Here is a 16,938-nt window from a genome sequence, read left to right as displayed (position 1 = left end):
TTGGAAATATGTACAAACATATAAACTACAAGTAGACACATTATGCATTTATGGTAAATAAAAGTTTCTATTGACTCAAGAGAGGAATATATATATATAACATCCACATAAGCCACAACACAACAAATGAATCCCCCCATCTTTTTCTCATCTCCTGAATCTGACTCTGACCCTTTACTTGCTTCTTTAATTGCTCTCTCATTCTTAAAAAAAAAAAAAAAAACAAGAGAGAGAGAGAGTGTGTACAACGAGACACAACAGTATCACATTATTTTCACATTCCTCTTGCTTCTCAAAACCTACCTGTATTCTCTCACTCATAATTTTGTTCTTCTTTTAATTTGATTTCATTATTTATTTCTCTTTCTTCTGCTTTGTATCTCTCCCAGGCCATAATATTAATTAGTTGTCTCTCTGCGTTTGCAATTTGTAAATCATCTCGTTGGAATCCACAATCCAAATTTGCTTCTCTTCTCTCTTCTCTCTGAGATCTGACGTCTTCTCCAGTGTGTAGATCCGTCGGTGATGCGCTTCAGTGATGGCGAATCTAGTGCCCGGTGTTTTGCTCAAGCTTCTCCAGCACATGAACACCGACGTCAAAATCGCCGGAGAACACAGGTCCTCTCTCTTACAAGTCGTCAGTATCGTGCCTGCCCTAGCCGGAGGAGAGCTTTTCCCTAACCAGGGCTTCTATCTCAAAGTCTCTGATTCCTCTCACGCCACTTACGTCTCTCTTCCTGATGAACACGATGACTTGATTCTTAGCGATAAGCTCCAATTAGGTCAGTTTATCCATGTCGATAGGGTCGAATCCTCCTCCCCTGTCCCGATTCTCCGTGGTGTTAGGCCCATTCCTGGTAGGCATCCCTGTCTTGGCACTCCTGAAGATATCGTAGCTACTCACTCTCTAGGGTTCCTCACTGATGACAAGGTTAGTGATAATGGTGCTGTTGGTAATTGCAATGGCTCATTGAGTTCGAAACAGAAAGAGAGAGTTAAGGCAGCTTCCAAAGGAGGAGGAGTGGTTTCTAATGGGAGTGGGAATGAGGTTGAGAGACCACTAGGGAATAGACTGAGCGTTAGCATTTCTAGGGAAGATTCTTCTGAGGGTAAGAAGCCGTCTGCTCTATTCCGAGCGAAATCTGCTAAATCGGGTTTGATTTTGGATGTAAGGAAGGAATCTTTGGGGAAGTTGAAGACTTCTTCAGGTTCAAAGTCAATCCCTTCTTCCCCCACGAGCTGTTACTCACTGCCTACTTCTTTTGCAAAGTTTGCAAATGGGATTAAGCAGCAGCAGCAGGTGAAGCCAAAGGTATTGGAGAAAGGTTCTCCTAGGATGGGTTTATCTGAGAAGGGACGGTCTCTTCTCAAAGTGGAGAGTCCGAATGTCGGCAAAAAGCTTCCCATGATTAAGAACTTCGTGCAGGGGATTGAGTTTGGAGCCAAGGCGTTGAGGAAAAGCTGGGAAGGGAATTTAGATATCAGGAGTTCAGATAGCACAAAAATGAAGCTTGCCAAACGTGATTCAACCCCTGATGCACGAAGTTTAACAGTAAGCTCCTTTTCAGCTCTTTCAGCCTTATACTGCCAAATGGTATAATTTAGATATGTAAATTTGGACAATTTATATCAGCACCGTATTTGAAGTTGAAATTACTTTCCCCATTCCTCACTATCTGCAGAGTCTTGGTTTGTATCATATACGTTTGTCTGTTTTCCTATCAGCCTCTGTATTTCTCCATCTGTTTTTGTACAATTTGTGTTTTCAGATACATCTGTAAATTCATGAAATGTTATTAGTTTTTTTCTGTTTTCAGATTTCTAAATATAGCTTGTATAATTCTGGTTTCTAGGCTCCGCGGAAAAGCACATCAAGTGAGAAGTTGCCAAGCAAACAGGAGAGGGCTAATGCATTTGCAAAATCATCTAAGGATCACAATAAGATTCAGTCAACCAAGAAAATCGAGACAACCGGAATATTGGACACCAAAGATAAAACGAGTAGACCGAAATCTACGTCCGTGGATAAGAAATCTACTGCGGAGAATGGATTGCCTGGGAATTTGGTCAAAGTCCCTGTTAATGGTAAAAGATTAGCGGCTGCCACTATCCAATGGGGTTCACTCCCTTCATCTCTTTCGAGGCTAGGACAGGTATGTGCTTGACTATTCTTGGATCCTCATATCATATGTGGTTGCTTCATGATTAGGCTTTGAATTTATTGTGATTAAGAAAATTCATCTTCAAAACAACCAGTTAATAAATTTGTTTTTCCAAATGTCAACGCTGTAAGCAAAATACTGAGTGTGGTGGATCGAAAATATTTCGTATCTGTTGTATGGTTTTTCTTCCTTGAACCTATTTCCAATCCAAAATATCGACTCCGGGATAGAATAGAACCTTTTAGCATAGCATATGCATCTTATGCTTTAGTCTTAGGCAATGTAATTAAATTTTAATACAAGCTTATTGGCTCATTGCTGATACATTATATTTGCAGGAAGTCTTGAGGCATAGAGATGCTGCTCAAGTTGTTGCTATAGAGGCCATGCAAGAAGCCTCTGCTTCGGAGAGCTTACTTCAATGCCTCGTGTGCGTAAACTCTATCAAAATTTATTCATTAGAAATCATTCGAGCTTTTGAGATGTTTGAGGGACAAATCCATATATGTTTTTGTCTCTGAAATTATTTTTACTGCTGTGGCTGTTTCTGAACTTTATTCTGCGTCTCCATTTTGTAGTATGTACAACGATCTTATGTCAACGGCGAAGGAAGATGATCCATTGCCAGTCGTCGAGCAGTTCTTGAAGCTCCATTCCGGTTTGAGGAATGTTCAGAATATAACAGAGTCACTGTCTAGATTAATTTCTGCGACATCTTCCCCAGAATATGAAGAAAACAGATCTGAGGAAGCTGTAAAAGCGGCATCGGAAAAGCAGAAATTGGCAGCCTCCTGGGTCCAAGCTGCATTAATCACTAACTTATCGGCGTTCTCTGTCTACTCCAGCAAACCAGCCAAACCAGCCGCCTCCAGGAGCAAACCTGTGATCATAATCGAGAACCCGGGTAATAATTCCAGCGGTAAAACCCGTGGGAATGTCCAAAACCGGCCAACGATTGGATCTAAACTCGTGGCACAAGGCATGATCCGCAAACACAGGGAGAACAGTAGTAGCCAAAAGGCCACCACAGTAGCAGGATCAGAGTCTCCACCGCTAAACTGGGTGAAAGGGAATGGTCTGAACGAGGCAACTGATCTGGCAGAGAAGTTGCAAATGGTTTCTCAAGATTGGTTTTTGGGTTTCGTAGAGAGATTCTTGGACGCGGACGTGGTGGAGACATCTTCGAATCTGAATCTGTCTGATAACGGGCAGATCGCAGGGATGCTGTCGCAGCTGAAGAGCGTGAATGATTGGTTAGACGAGATTGGGTCGAAAGAAGATGGAGAAGGATTACAAGAAGTCTCAAAGGAAACAATCGATCGATTACGAAAGAAGATCTACGAGTATCTTCTCACACATGTGGAGTCGGCAGCTGCAGCACTTGGTGGTGGTGGTGGTGGTGGCTCGGTCTCTTCTCCGAGACCCAAACCAATCGAAACCAAAGCAAAAAGATAAATGATGAAAGCTTTTTACTTGTTTTTTCTTTTTGTATATATGAAAATTGGCGGCCAAATTCTTCTGTATAATTCCGACGTCACTAAGATGAAGCTTACCGACATGAAATGTTGGTATTTTTATTACTCTCAGTATGAGAGCCTACTGGTTCCAAAGATTTCAACAATAATTTTAATCATTTATCCATTGGAGGATTGTCGAGGGTTGTTCTTCTATTAGTTTAGCATTTTGAGTTTGGAAATTGTATCTTTGAGAAAAGAAGATTGGGAATATACAAGGATTATTACATATATACTGTAAATTGTCATTTTCATGGAGCCAATCGATAAAGTTGAATTGTTTTTGCTTCCGTTGTAATAATAAAACTTACAAGGTCCTAAAGGACAATTATGATAAAATTAACTTGGAACTAGATCCAGGGATTTGTGGACTCTTCTCTTTCAAAATCCAGGGATTTGTCAATCTGAAGAGATCTGTGAATCTCCACTTCCAATGAATCAAAAGCCTCCGCCGTACGGTTATGGCACCGGTGGTGGAGTAACTTCCTCCTCTTCAAACTCAATCATCGGATCGTTGAGTGCACGCGCCAAGCAGACGACGCAATCGATGATCACGACGCTCCGTCCATGGCGAGAGCTTCTCGATCTGTCCGCACTCTCTCTCCCTCACAGATACGACGAGGCCATGGCGCACCTTAGGCACAACCTCTCTTACTTCCGCGCAAACTACGCCCTCGCCGTCCTCGCCATCGTTTTCCTCGGCCTGGTTTACCACCCGATCTCTATGGTCGCGTTTATCGTCGTCTTCATCGGGTGGATTCTCCTCTACTTCTCGCGAGACGCCAACGATCCGATTGTGATATCGGGGAGAGAAGTGGATGACCGGATTGTTCTGGGATTACTCAGCTTGGTAACGATATTGGCGTTGGTGTATACAGATGTGGGGGAAAACGTTCTGGCTTCGCTCATCATCGGACTGCTCATCGTCGGAGCTCACGGCGCTTTCCGAAGTACCGATGATTTGTTTATTGATGAAGAAACTGCTCGTCAGGGTGGGCTCGTATCCTCCTCCGCTGGAGTAAACCGGCCACCGTCAAGTTATACCCCAATTTGAGTTTACCGGTTTATCACATTTATTGGGTTTTGCTTAAAGCTGAGAAAACAATTTGGTGATGTAAATCAAATTAGGGTTGTTTTTGAAAATTACCAAGACCCTTGTATGTATCGTATTTGTGTGTGTGTGTGTTTTTTTTTTATTTGTTTGACTCGTGTACGAATTAAAATTCCGGGAAGTTTTGGTGTTAAACGAATAGGAATATATTTTCTCTCTTCGTATTTTCCTTTTCTTAGTCGATTGAAACCCTAGAATCAAAAGCCTATTTAAGGACCCTTTTTTTGATAAATAAGATTGTCTTTATTCCTTGCATTGAACAAAAAAAAAAAATCAGGCAGGACTCAAGAGATTCATTCGAATCCCTTGATCGAGCTGTGTCACTAGGTTCTATGGATACAGAAAAGAGGAAGAACGGCCGGCATTGAAGGAGAAGAAGATGCAATCAGCAAATTACCAGAGGATCTACTATGCCACATCCTGTCTTTCCTCCCGACCAAAGAGGCAGCTTCGACATCGGCTCTGTCCAAAAGGTGGCGAAATTTGTTTATATTACTAGATAGTCTTGACCTTGATGACACCATCTTTCTGGCTTATAAAAGACATGCACGACGATGTGAACGGACTACGTTCATGGAGTTTGTGAATAGAGTTAGGGGTCTTCAATCCAATTCTCCCCTCACCAAATTCTCTCTCAGATGCCATAGAGGTGTTGACGAAGATCTTGTCAACGATTGGGTACTCAAAGCCCTGAGGCGTGGAGCAACAGATGTTACATTGATATTGCTCTTCCCTTCAAGTGGATACTCACTGCCTTGTAGCATCTTCTCTTCTTATAGCCAAAACTTACTTGATTAAGCTAGGACTCGGATGTGGGAAAATTGGTCTCTTTGATAGGCTAACTCGAGGAGACTTGATCTTTACAAAGCTTCAAACTCTGCATCTTTATTCTATACCATTAGGTTATAGAGGTACCGTGTTGGCTCTGTTTCTATCTAAATGCCCTGTGCTTGAGGAGTTGATTTTACAAAACTGCTGTTAGAGTTCAATTACATTAGTTTCTTCCCCAACGCTCAAGAGACTAACTATTGATCCTAAACAAGATTATGACCTTCCCTCAAAATTTTGTAGTGCCTGCATCGATCTCCATACCAGGGGTGATCCAGGCACTTTTCTTGCATTCAACACCCCAAACCTAGTCTACTTAAACTACTCCGATTCTATTCCCCGCAACTATCCGCTCGTCAAAATGGATGCCCTTGTTGAAGCTAGGCTCGATGTTGGATTGAGTAAACGTCATATGCGTGTAAGAGATTCATATAACCGACACCGAGTTCGTATGGATGCCACCAAACTTATCATGGGGATACAGAATGTTCAAACCCTTGGTTTATCTTCCGTGACGCTTCAAGTGCTTTCCTTCCTTGGTGAGACCGTACCGGTATTCCACAACCTGAATCGTTTATCTATTGAGAGCAACGACAAGGGAGGATGGCATTTATTGCTGCTTTTGCTTATCAAAAGCCCTAATCTTCATACTCTCGTCTTCCATGGTCTTAACCACATGCTTACGGATGGATTTAGTGACGGCATCTCTCCTTTTGCTTCTTCGTCTTCCTTGTGCCTATCATCGTGTCCTGTGAAGATACTGAAGATATTGGAGTTTGGTGCAACCCCTGCAGAGATGTCACTAGTTGGACATCTCCTCAACAAGTTGCCTCTGCTTGAACAAGTGATCATCGTATCCTCCGAAGAAGACGACGAGGACTTTGATCTCTTTGCAGTCTCTGAGGCACTCGAGATGGCCCCAAGAGCTTCACAAAACTGCAAGTTGCAAGTCCATAATTATTACTTCTTCTGTGTCCATTATTTGTTTTTATATCCTTTTGAACCTCATAATTTTTTGACTTAATGTTTTCACTTGTCTTTGCTCTTCTTAGTTGTGTTGAGAGGAAAGAAACGAAACACACTGCAAAAAGTCTGAAACACACTCCAGTGCTCGCTTCTTTCGTTCCTAATCTTGATGACCCTTTTCTAACTTTTTAAAGAAATTCGGGCCAAATAAAAATGAGAAGTGATCGATACTTGAAAATCATAGTGGTAATAAAAAAGGAAAACAGAGAAAGCACGTAGTAGACATTGTCTGTCATGAATCTTAAGAAAAAGGAGACAAACCCAATATGCTGAAAATTCGGGTGTACACTCGGGTACAAGACACACACACAGTGTAGGTGTGTGGGTAGGGAGAAAATGCAAGAAAGAAAGCAAAGCTCTAAGTTGGATCTAATTGATTAATCTTCTTCAAGATTGATAGAATCCTTGAACTTGGCATAAAGTACCTTCTTGAGCTCAGCCATTTGTGAGACAATGGATTCCTTCTCTTGCTCGAGCTTTTCAAGGCTTTTGCAGGTCGCCTCTTTCATCTCTTCAATCCTTGTTTCCACCTCTTCCCTGGGCAAATGAGTAAACACTTCTCCGATTTGAAACCGCACCATCTCTTCATCAGCAAGGATCAACTCGTTCCCTGCATCCTCCAGATTTTCACACTTTTCCTGCCATCAAATTTATCACCAATAATTTCCATCAAATGCTGCTCCTGGTTTTGATTTCCCCCCCCCCCCTCCAATAATACAGGGAAGAAAGAAGAAAACAACTTCAGACACTGAATCCAAATTATAAATTCCATAAAAAAAGACACAAGTACCGAACTACAGATTGTTGCTCAACTGTTTAACACAATAACAATAGCTAATTACAATGATCTTATTTAGACACTAGAAGGCTTTATAATCACTAAACATTGCAAAGCTGTTACAGTTTACACCTAATCGATGATAAAAATCAGGACACGAATCCTTATCAACGATCCTGTACTAGACCAATAATTGTATTTATGCTGACAACTGATCAGTAATGAGTGAACTAGTTAGCTGAGAGCAAACCCGGTCTAAACGAAATTAGGAAAATTTCTTTCAATTTGTAGGGTTCGTTCACCGGTTTGGATCTTATCACCACCTAAAGGATGCAACATGATGAATTGAAACCTAAATTTTTGCTGGAAGAAAAACAGATTCAAATCATAAAACCCTAGAATCGCAACGAAGAAACAAAATAAAATAAAAAAGATGGAAGAGGAGGAGAAACCTTGGCGAATTTGATTTCGTCTTCGAGTTCATGGAATCTGTTGTTGAAACGACTGAAAGTATTAATGTTCTGCTGGTCCTCCCATGTCACCTCCATCCCAGATCCACTACTACTGCTTCCCTGCACACCAACCATTCACATCAACGATTTCAAAATTGATTATCCTAAACAAATTAGCAAAGAGGTTTTCTTTACTTGCTGCTGCATTTCGTTTCGTGAGTGTTTTTTTTTTTTTGGGTCTTGGGGACGAAGAAGGGCAATCTCTGGAGAGAGCGTCTGTGGGTCAGGGTTTAGGCTGGTAACTTTGTAAAATGGCGGAATTGCGAAAAAATTTTTGCGGAATAGATTAAATGATTTATAAGTCGTTTTTCTGCGGAATGATTTTTCTTTTGTATTTTTTTAAGAAAAACGCAATCTGCGTTCTTGTGTGTATTTTTTCATTACGCGGATTTTTGTTGATTGGCAAAAAACCTACGGAATTATGTTTAAAAACGCAATTCCGTTATTCCGCAGGTTACCAATCAGAGACTTTAATATTCTTCTTTTTAACCGGTTTTTATTAGTGTTGCATTTTATGGTACGCGTTAATAAAATTTGGTAAAATTATGTATTATCAGTTAAAAAATTAACAAAACTGAAATATAATATTGCAAAAACCAAAGTTTGTTTTTTCAGTGCGAATATTACCAAAAAGTATACATTATAATTAACCCAACACAACCAATTGTATACATCAGTTTTTGTCCTGTGTGTTTTCTTGTTTGATTAGACGAACAATTAAAAAAAAAAAGATCCTACAACATACTGGAACGTTGAATATATGAATTGAACAAACCTAAATCAAGAAAGAGTTGGTTATTCCAACAGAAAACCATAAAAAGGTGTTTGTTATTAGATTCTCTCTCAAGAAATAAAAACAGTTCCAGAAACTCACCAGGCATTTAACAGAGGGAAACACCATCAAAATATGGCAAAAGAAAGTACTTTTAAGCAAATACAAAACGTGCGGTAGAAACTGTAAGAAAACAATCCTTTTTAATTTCCTCTGTTTCTTCTCTTAATAATATTCTACCATCAAATGTTCACCAGAAACCTTCTCTCTTCTGTACATACATATAATAAACCAAACAGAAAAAACTTCTCCTCCCTTTTTTTGCTTCCGGGAAGAGACCTGAGATCTTCACAAATCCTTTGAATCCATCGATCCCCTTCTCCATCATTCTACATTAACATTTTGTGCCGGCCGCGTTATATCTCTGCGCGGCCAGCACCACAAACCAAACTTTAAGAGAGATTAAAAACCCTTGAGCTAACTTGTATCACAAGGCACAAATATTTCTCCTGATAATCAATCATAAATCTGCCTGCTGTTTTTACATATTACCCAACAGCGAAAAATGGTGAGGGTTGGTGAAGCACTGAGTGTATCAACCTCATCTTCTTCGTCGCTCTGCGAAAGTGAAGCTGAGGAGCTTCAAAAGATGCCATTGGAACCACCAAGAATTAAGGCCAAGAAACGTCTCTCGAAGCAACTCTCGATGCTCGAGACCCGAAGAGACATCGCGTGGGAACGTCGCCGTCGCCAGATGCTGCATCACCTCGAGAGGAAGCAAATAAACGAAGGAGGAGATGACTTGACGGACGAGGACTTGAGTGAGCTCAAAGGCTCTATTGAGTTAGGGTTTGGGTTTAACGAAGAGCAAGGCCAACAACTTACGACTACATTGCCTGCTTTGGACCTTTACTTCGCTGTGAACCGTCAGATCTCGCCGGTTTCTACACCAGGCAGCGGTGGATCTTCATCGTCTCGATCAACTTCCTTTGGAGACCGATCCTCCTCTTTCGGTAGTCACATAAGCGACTCATCAGATGGCCTGAAATTTATGTCTCCTGGTAACTATTTCTTTTTCTTTTTCTTTTTTAATGTTTTCACACTTTTTAAAACGCAGTTCTGTTATTTATCATTTACCATCGTTCAAATATTTTAAGATAATTTGTGAAAAACGTAAAATGTGATACAACGTAATTAAATGTCCCTCTATAACAAAAAAGTTGATAAAAATAGAAATAGAAACATAGGAACCTAACCCTTTAAGTCAGGTTTATGTATTATTTGATGGTGTTTTAACGTTTTTAACTTAATGTTGTATTATATAAATTATCAGGAGATGATCCCCAGCAAGTTAAAACGAGGCTGAGGCATTGGGCACAAGCTGTGGCATGTTCTGTGATACAATCTTACAATTAATCAGAAAAGTGAGAGATGGATTTGTGCAGAATGGGAGATGAATGAGACTACACAATATATGGTTGAGGCAAAGGAAAAGTTGTGGAAATTAAGAAGCTTAAAGGGATTAATTAAGGAGGTGATTAATTAAGACACAAGGAAAAATGATTGAAGTTTAAAAACTAAAAGCAGAAATTAGAAAGATGCATGAAGGTCTTGCATGTAATTCTCGAATGTTATCGCCAAAAGACGAAGAGTAATATTTTAGATATTAGGTTTTTGCTTCTCTTCCTTTTTGCATCTTCCCTCTTCTTCTTCTTTTTTTTTTTTCTTCTTTTAATTATCTTTAGTAAATTTGTACTCTATCAAACTTTTTCTTACGTCAAAAAGAAATAGACTGTTAATCCTGAAAATTATCAATGTCTTGTTTATTTTTTAATCCAAAACAGCAACAAAAATGTCCACACAAAAAATGAGTTTCTTTTTTTCTGAAGTGTCCACAACAGGCCAAAACAACAGGTTAAGCGTCCACAAAAGAAAAATAAAATGTCTTGGTATTCTAACATTTTTTCCCTAGAAGTCTAAAATCGCCATCGAAATATGAGTTTAGGAAAGGACCTTCCCTAACACAGAGAGATGGATACCAAGGTTCACAAAGTTCCACGTCTTTTTGCCATGCTAAACAAAAGTATCAATCTAATTAACAAAAATACCATCAATTTTAGAACAACCCCCCATTCCCCCTTCCCTCAAAATAAAATTTGGACCCCCAAACCCCCCCCCCCCCCCACCCACCCAAAAAAAAAAAATGAATCATTCCGGAAAATTGTATACGAAAGGGGAAAGGCCAGGAAGAAGATGCTGTACAGACTCCTTAAGCTTTTTCACCATTCTTGACTTCTTTTAGATTCCTCTGCAACTACACAAAGTTATCTAACATTAAAAAAAAAAACAAAAAAAAAAAACAGAACGACATATGACGAACTAGAAATTTTGGTCACAAGAGAGACTTGGAAACCCCAATCAACACAACAATCATAGAATTATAGAGGACACACCTTTGTGAAGGTTGTTGCTGGCATCAACACTCTGTATGATCTTTTCTTTTCATGCTGAGACTCCGCAGAGTTTGCAAATGAGAAGCTATCTCCTTGACAAACTGCACGCCTTCATTCCCGTGCCCGAGAGAATTCACAACATGTTCTAGGAAATACATGTCTCCCTTCAGCCTTTCTACTCTCTCATGTAGCTCAGAAACAGATTCTTGTGTTGGTAGATTATCGACATGAGCCTCGCCATTTACATCTGTTTGAACTCTGTTTTCAATCTTCTCCAAACAACTTGCGATGTATAATCTCTCTTCGTTGAACCCACTTAGACAGTTCTGTATCTTGTTGCTCATTCCCTCACTAGGCGAATCAATCCCGGTCACATTATCTAGCTTCTTCTTCTGCGGTGTCTGGTCCCGGAAGTAATCAATCTCAGCTTCTAAATCTTGAATTAGTTTCTCTCTCTCAACAAGTAAATCATTCAGTTTCTGTATTGCTTCCATATCATATTCTGCTTGCTCTTCCATCATCCTAAGGTTCTGTAAAGCTTCCATTTGGAACAACGCCTTCTCTTCCTGCAACCTCGTAATCATAGCCATTGCTTGATTTGTAGCAACCGCTGAAGCGCTTCTTTCTTCCTCCAACTCTTTGTATAGACCAGTCAGCAATTTCCTGTCATGATCAACCTGTCTTTTCAACCGATCACTCTCACTTTCTCCCTCGATTTCGCTCACTGAAACTCCTTCCAACGATAAGTTGCTCTCGTTCCTTTCCAGCATTCTCCTTTGAATTAGCAACTGCATATCATGATCCAGGTTCTTTGTCTCCTGATCACTAGATATCTTGGGGCTTATATCTCTAGGCGACAAAAACTCTATCCCACGAGAAGCTGATATTTGAGTAAGAAGTGCTTTAAGGTCTTCGCTAACTCTAGAAGTATCTTTCTTCATCCACTGCTCTATTTGTGCTACCCCATTACTATCCTTGCTACCCTCGTTGTGTACAATGATATTGTATGCATCCGCAAGATTCAGTAACTCACCTCCTTGCATCCAAGACTCACCGGAACCAAGGTTTGTTTCTGCTGCCACCGACATTGAGTTGAAAGAAGCCGATTCTGACTCGAGAGCAGCTTCTGTGTGAGAAGCCATTTCAGACACAGAAGAGACTGTAGGAGAAGTCTCTTTCATTCCCTTGTTTTCTGATTCACCTGATATGAAAATGCATTTGCTTCGTCAGAGATACATAACTATTACATTCCAAGTATTTCACAATAATTTGAAGCCTACACAAGCGGGCCATATATTAGTGCTTAAATGTACAGTCCAAAGCCATCATACAAGCAATGCAGGAGAGAAAAACTTACACTTTTCGGTTGAATTTTCAGGCATGGATTTTGTAGATGTTGAAGGTGATACAACTACATATTCAGATTCCAGGGAGTTAATATCAGCTTGATTTGTGCCCCTCTCCGTCGACGTCTCAACAAGGGTTTCATTTGTAGTGAATGACTCAGGAGTCTTGTCTCGAAAAATATCATGGGGGGACATAAGTTCAATTCCTTTTAAGACATCTTCAGGAGTTTCAGCAGGATCTGATGATGTTGATGTAACATCATTGAGGGGAATAAGCTCAGTCTCCATTAATGCATATGGAGGATTATCTTTAAAATCTGGTAATAAAGATGTATCTTGGAGATGAATCAGATCTTCTTTCTCCTCTAAAACAGTCTCCTCCATTAAGACATCTTCAGTAGTTTCAGCAGCATCTGATGTTGAAGTAACATCATTGAGGCAAATAAGCTCAGTGTCCTCCATTAAGGCATATGCAGGATTTCCCTTTATATTTGGTGTTAAAGAAGTATCTTGGAGGTGAATCAGATCTTCTTTCTCATTTAAAACAGTCTCCTTCATTAAGACGTGATCTTCAGCACTTTCAGCAGCATCTGATGTTGAAGTAACATCGTTGAGGCAAATAAGCTCAGTCTCCTCCATCAAGGCATTTTCAGACTTTTCCTTAAAATCTGGTGTTACAGAAATATCTTGGAGGTGAATTAGATCTTCCTTCACCTTTGAAACAACTTCGGAATGCTCCATGGCGCGTGATGTTAAGAAAAGATTATCTAAAGAAACGACCTCTTCTTCCTTCAACACCTTTTCTGATGTTTCAGGCACACCATTAACTGGAATAAGCTCAGTCTCCTTCATTAAGGCATCTGCAGGAACTTCCTTAAACTCTGGTGTTAAAGAAACATCTTGGAGGGGAATCAGCTCTTCTTTTTCTCTTGAAATAGCTGCAGGGTGTTCCATGGCGCGTGATGTCAGAAAAAGATTATCTAATGAAATGATCTCTTCCTCCTTCAACACATTCTCCGATATTTCAGGCATACCATCAACTGGAATAAGATCAGGAAAAAATGAATTAGTTCTCAGATCGATCTCTTGCAAATGAACTTCCTCTCGGTCATTTCGGGCCACCAAAGGCTGCAAAGGGAAATCAAGGTTTAGCAGCTTATCGGTAGCCAAATCATAAGGCAAGGTGATAACTGGAGGAGTCTCAAGATCCACGTTTTGAAACATATGATCCTCTTCTTTAACCACGACACCTTCATCTTCTGAAAATACAGCTTCTGATTCAGTATCTGAATGAATCTTGAGCTCAGTGTACCCAACATGAGGCAGTTGATTGAACCTGACGCTTTTCTTGGGTGTAGATAGTTTTCCGGTTCTCACATCACTAACCAAACGAATCTTGGGTAGCGTTGCCGGTTTAGCCACCTGATCAGTAGAAGCGGTTTGTGGCTTCCACAGCTGATGACAACATGTACAGTATCTTGGATTTTTGCTTCCATCACTCTTCGATCCAAATGAAGAATCTTCACCCAATTTACCAACCAATAATCTGTAAGTTTCAGCGTTGGACTTATTTGTTGTAGCAAAAGAGAAAAGGCAAGTTTCGCACATTCCACGGACATCTACAAGCTTGCCATGAGCGTGACAGTAAACCAATGAGGAGATTTCTGATTTGTGTTTAGAGCAAACCATGTCCCAATGAGATTTCTTCAAATGTTTTGTCCTCCCGAGAATATGATCAAGCCTTGAGCACATGAGACATGGAGATTGGAGCTCGGAGTAATCTGCAAACTTAGCGATCACGTAGGAGAATATGGAGTTCGCAAAGAGCATCAGCATCAGTAGCCATTCATTAAAGGCTAATGCCAAAGCTCTTGTCAAACTCCTTGAACCCGTCTGAGATTTTGCTGGAGACATTTGTCTAGTAGCCATCTTCTTGTACAACATATAAGATCAAGAATCAATCAAGGCAGGTTTCAAATCTGCATCACCGAATTACAAATTTAACGTTTAGCAAGACTACAAGTATCTGTGTTAAAAACATTGAAATGATAACATAAAGTAATTGATAGAGAATTTAGAATCAAGACTCAAGCAGTTTCTTGAATACACCAAACAAACTTGAATTGTACAATCACGGTGGAGATTCGTTCAGAATCAAATCCGATTTATAAGAGTGATATTGAATATTGCGGAAAAACAGAGACAAGAAGAGAAAGTTGACCAAAACAAAATCAAGCATACATGAATAATTTATCCTTGTCAAAGTATATTTCTCCAGTAGAAGATCAATTTTTTCAAACAAAACAAAAATTTCTAATCAAAATTTTGAACTACTCTAAATCAAGTGTTTGCCACAAAAAGAAAAGAGATCTAAAAAGAACAATTGACAGCTCAACTTACAATTTTTTTTTTTTTAGGGAAAAGCAGAAATCAAAATTAGAACAAACGATCAGCAAGCTAAGCTTAAGAACATATACTAAACAGATCAATCGTAGCATCAAGACCCATAAGTTGATATGAACAAAAATTTAAGAGAGAGAGAGAGAGCTATCTGTTATATATAAAAATCTGACCTTTTGATCAAGAGGATCACCAGAGTCATTGGAAGTAAATCTTTGGATGGAAGATCCAATGAGAGAGTTGAAGGTGAAATTCCAAAATGTAGTCTTTTTTTTTCTGAGAGAGACCTTCCCAGAAAACATTGATGCCATTTTATATATATTCTAAAAGCTCAAAAAGGAGAACCCATACATAGACCCAGCAAGGACTGCACGTAGTCTTCACAATAAACCACGAATTATTAAATAAACCCAAAAAAAGAAAAATTATTCCGTCTTTGTGAAACATTGAATGAATGACATCTCTATTTGATCCACCAAACCAAGGGAAACAAGAGATAAACATAGTGGAAACAGATTAAAAAAAATAATGCTTTAAAAACTCGCAATTTGGTATATTAGATTCATCCGTTGTTTGGGTAAATTCTTTCTGTTAAATAATTGTCATCCGAATAATTATTACATGTTAGGCAAACAATGAAAATGAAGATCGAGATGGGAAGGGACGGGGAAAAGTCGGCTACAGATTTGAAAAATGGCTGCCGAAAGTTGGTCTTCGAGAAAGAAAGCTAGCGTGTAGATTGTTCCACAAAAAAAAAAAAAGCTAGTGTGTAAACAATTAAAAAAGGCAACTATTTTTTTGTTTTATTAGAGTGTTTGATTAAATATATATAGTCTTCAGTTTAGTTTTTGCTTTATGAAAATAAAAAACATTACATAATTATCCAAATATTTATAATTTTAAATTTTCCTAGTAAATTAATTTTTTAATCATATTAATTTAATAGAAAAACTTTCAGCTTTGTAATTTTGGTTTTGTAATTGAAATTTATCTTTTTTTCTTTAGATTTTGACAGTTTTGGGATTCAAGTTTGTTATCCTAATTAGTGCCAATTTAGTGGGACAGCCAAAATACTAAAACTAATGCTGCCATGCAAATGCATCGTTATTTTTTATAATCTCCTCTTCCATGTTGCTCATTATTTACATGCCTTTGATTGTTAAATTTTTAAATTTAACTAATTTAGCGGGCCTACTGAAATTACGAGCCGTAAACAACATACAGTTTTGTTTGCTTGCGTCCACCGTGTAGGAAGGACCTGGTTTGCTTGAATCTGTCCAGTGCCCATACGATAATTAATGTCGATTGGTGGGTCTATCATTTACTTAAGTGCAATCTTAATTCCTTCATAAAAAAAATGATAGACGGTAGTAGGAAAATATGTGTATTTAATATAAATGCTAAATTATTTACGAAATTAATGCTAAAAATTCTCAAGGAATTAATTTGAGAGATAATTACGTGGCTTCCTCTCTTTCATATAGTCTTTCTATCCTTCGTATGGAGGGCCTACATTTCTCAATTCATTATTATTTTATAATCTCTTAAAATATAGAGATCACTCATTTTTGTGTATGGAGCAAGCTTAAACTATCTACATATGTAGTAATGAGTTGATGTGATTTGCGAGCAAAAGCTCTCTTAGAGGTACGTCATATTTAAGACTGAGGCTTGAAAGCATAGCTTCAAATTTCTATATTTGTAAATCGTAATTATGCATAATTTATTGGATCTGTGGATTCAAGAAATGAATTTGAAATAACCGAATCATGTGTTTGATATATACTCTAGTTGTTGTTATATTTTTGGTCAACATGTTTAGTAGACTAGTAAAAATTTTATGGCAATTCACTACAAGAAAAAACAGAGTTAGCAACGATTTTTTACAACGAATTATTGTCGTCGCAAATTAACTACGAATTAACGACGATTTAGCACACAATCGTCGTTAATTCATTGCAAAGAAAATCGTTGTAAAACCGTCGCCATCTACGACGTTTTTACGACGATACTTTGTTTTTAGAAATTAATAATTT

At 38.8% G+C, this 16,938-nt stretch overlaps 5 protein-coding genes and 1 pseudogene across 8 annotated transcripts; 4 read left to right on the top strand and 2 right to left on the bottom strand.

Annotated features, from left to right (window-relative positions):
- Positions 1-247: 247 nt before the first annotated feature.
- LOC18993999 lies at positions 248-3,739 on the top strand. Its single transcript, XM_006417588.2, has 4 exons — positions 248-1,552; positions 1,854-2,153; positions 2,501-2,592; positions 2,741-3,739. Exons 1-4 carry the CDS (start codon positions 539-541, stop codon positions 3,615-3,617), a joined length of 2,283 nt encoding a protein of 760 aa, XP_006417651.1. The 5' UTR covers positions 248-538; the 3' UTR covers positions 3,618-3,739.
- A 205-nt stretch (positions 3,740-3,944) lies between these two features.
- On the top strand, positions 3,945-4,945 carry LOC18993998 (PRA1 family protein E). Its single transcript, XM_006417587.2, has one exon. It carries the CDS (start codon positions 4,110-4,112, stop codon positions 4,728-4,730), a length of 621 nt encoding a protein of 206 aa, XP_006417650.1. The 5' UTR covers positions 3,945-4,109; the 3' UTR covers positions 4,731-4,945.
- On the top strand, positions 4,836-6,639 carry LOC112084044 (annotated as a pseudogene).
- Positions 6,640-6,809: 170 nt separating this feature from the next.
- On the bottom strand, positions 6,810-8,182 carry LOC18993996 (probable prefoldin subunit 4). 3 transcript variants are annotated; one of them, XM_006417585.2, is made up of 3 exons: positions 8,067-8,182; positions 7,872-7,991; positions 6,810-7,279 (listed from the first exon to the last, which is right to left on the bottom strand). In XM_006417585.2, exons 1-3 carry the CDS (start codon positions 8,076-8,078, stop codon positions 7,019-7,021), a joined length of 393 nt encoding a protein of 130 aa, XP_006417648.1. In that variant the 5' UTR covers positions 8,079-8,182; the 3' UTR covers positions 6,810-7,018. The 3 variants fall into 3 exon arrangements, with proteins under 3 accessions (XP_006417648.1, XP_024008527.1, XP_024008526.1); XM_024152759.1 differs by having other exon boundaries at positions 7,872-7,983; positions 8,067-8,086; XM_024152758.1 differs by having other exon boundaries at positions 7,872-8,131.
- A 1,086-nt stretch (positions 8,183-9,268) lies between these two features.
- On the top strand, positions 9,269-10,119 carry LOC18993995. Its single transcript, XM_006417584.1, has 2 exons — positions 9,269-9,764; positions 10,037-10,119. The coding sequence occupies exons 1-2, from the start codon at positions 9,269-9,271 to the stop codon at positions 10,117-10,119; spliced, it is 579 nt and encodes a 192-aa protein (XP_006417647.1).
- Positions 10,120-10,892: 773 nt separating this feature from the next.
- Positions 10,893-15,483, bottom strand: LOC18993994 (myosin-binding protein 1). Of its 2 annotated transcripts, none has more exons than XM_024152386.1 (4): positions 15,076-15,482; positions 12,514-14,481; positions 11,157-12,357; positions 10,893-11,017 (listed from the first exon to the last, which is right to left on the bottom strand). In XM_024152386.1, exons 2-3 carry the CDS (start codon positions 14,444-14,446, stop codon positions 11,180-11,182), a joined length of 3,111 nt encoding a protein of 1,036 aa, XP_024008154.1. In that variant the 5' UTR covers positions 14,447-14,481; positions 15,076-15,482; the 3' UTR covers positions 10,893-11,017; positions 11,157-11,179. The 2 variants fall into 2 exon arrangements, with proteins under 2 accessions (XP_024008154.1, XP_024008155.1); XM_024152387.1 differs by having other exon boundaries at positions 10,899-11,011; positions 15,076-15,483.
- Between the last annotated feature and the right edge of the window lie 1,455 nt (positions 15,484-16,938).

This window comes from Eutrema salsugineum, unplaced genomic scaffold (assembly GCF_000478725.1).
Source record: "Eutrema salsugineum unplaced genomic scaffold, Eutsalg1_0 scaffold_5, whole genome shotgun sequence".
In the NCBI taxonomy this organism is placed as follows: Eukaryota; Viridiplantae; Streptophyta; class Magnoliopsida; order Brassicales; family Brassicaceae; genus Eutrema; species Eutrema salsugineum.
The sequence above is the reverse complement of the archived record's forward strand: the minus strand, read 5'-3'. Positions and strand labels throughout refer to the sequence as shown.

What these genes read in the sequence shown, in the direction of transcription:
- LOC18993999 (XM_006417588.2), top strand. Translation starts at nt 539, where the DNA reads ATGGCGAATCTAGTGCCCGGTGTTTTGCTCAAGCTTCTCCAGCACATG. An exon ending in CTCTTTCGAGGCTAGGACAG is followed by an intron (nt 2,154 to 2,500) that starts GTATGTGCTTGA and finishes TTATATTTGCAG; the next exon opens with GAAGTCTTGAGGCATAGAGA. An exon ending in AGCTTACTTCAATGCCTCGT is followed by an intron (nt 2,593 to 2,740) that starts GTGCGTAAACTC and finishes TCCATTTTGTAG; the next exon opens with TATGTACAACGATCTTATGT.
- LOC18993998 (XM_006417587.2), top strand. Translation starts at nt 4,110, where the DNA reads ATGAATCAAAAGCCTCCGCCGTACGGTTATGGCACCGGTGGTGGAGTA.
- LOC18993996 (XM_024152758.1), bottom strand. Translation starts at nt 8,006, where the DNA reads ATGGTTGGTGTGCAGGGAAGCAGTAGTAGTGGATCTGGGATGGAGGTG. An exon ending in ACGAAATCAAATTCGCCAAG is followed by an intron (nt 7,280 to 7,871) that starts GTTTCTCCTCCT and finishes ATTTGATGGCAG; the next exon opens with GAAAAGTGTGAAAATCTGGA.
- LOC18993995 (XM_006417584.1), top strand. Translation starts at nt 9,269, where the DNA reads ATGGTGAGGGTTGGTGAAGCACTGAGTGTATCAACCTCATCTTCTTCG. An exon ending in CCTGAAATTTATGTCTCCTG is followed by an intron (nt 9,765 to 10,036) that starts GTAACTATTTCT and finishes ATAAATTATCAG; the next exon opens with GAGATGATCCCCAGCAAGTT.
- LOC18993994 (XM_024152387.1), bottom strand. Translation starts at nt 14,446, where the DNA reads ATGTTGTACAAGAAGATGGCTACTAGACAAATGTCTCCAGCAAAATCT. An exon ending in TGAAAATTCAACCGAAAAGT is followed by an intron (nt 12,358 to 12,513) that starts GTAAGTTTTTCT and finishes TTTTCATATCAG; the next exon opens with GTGAATCAGAAAACAAGGGA.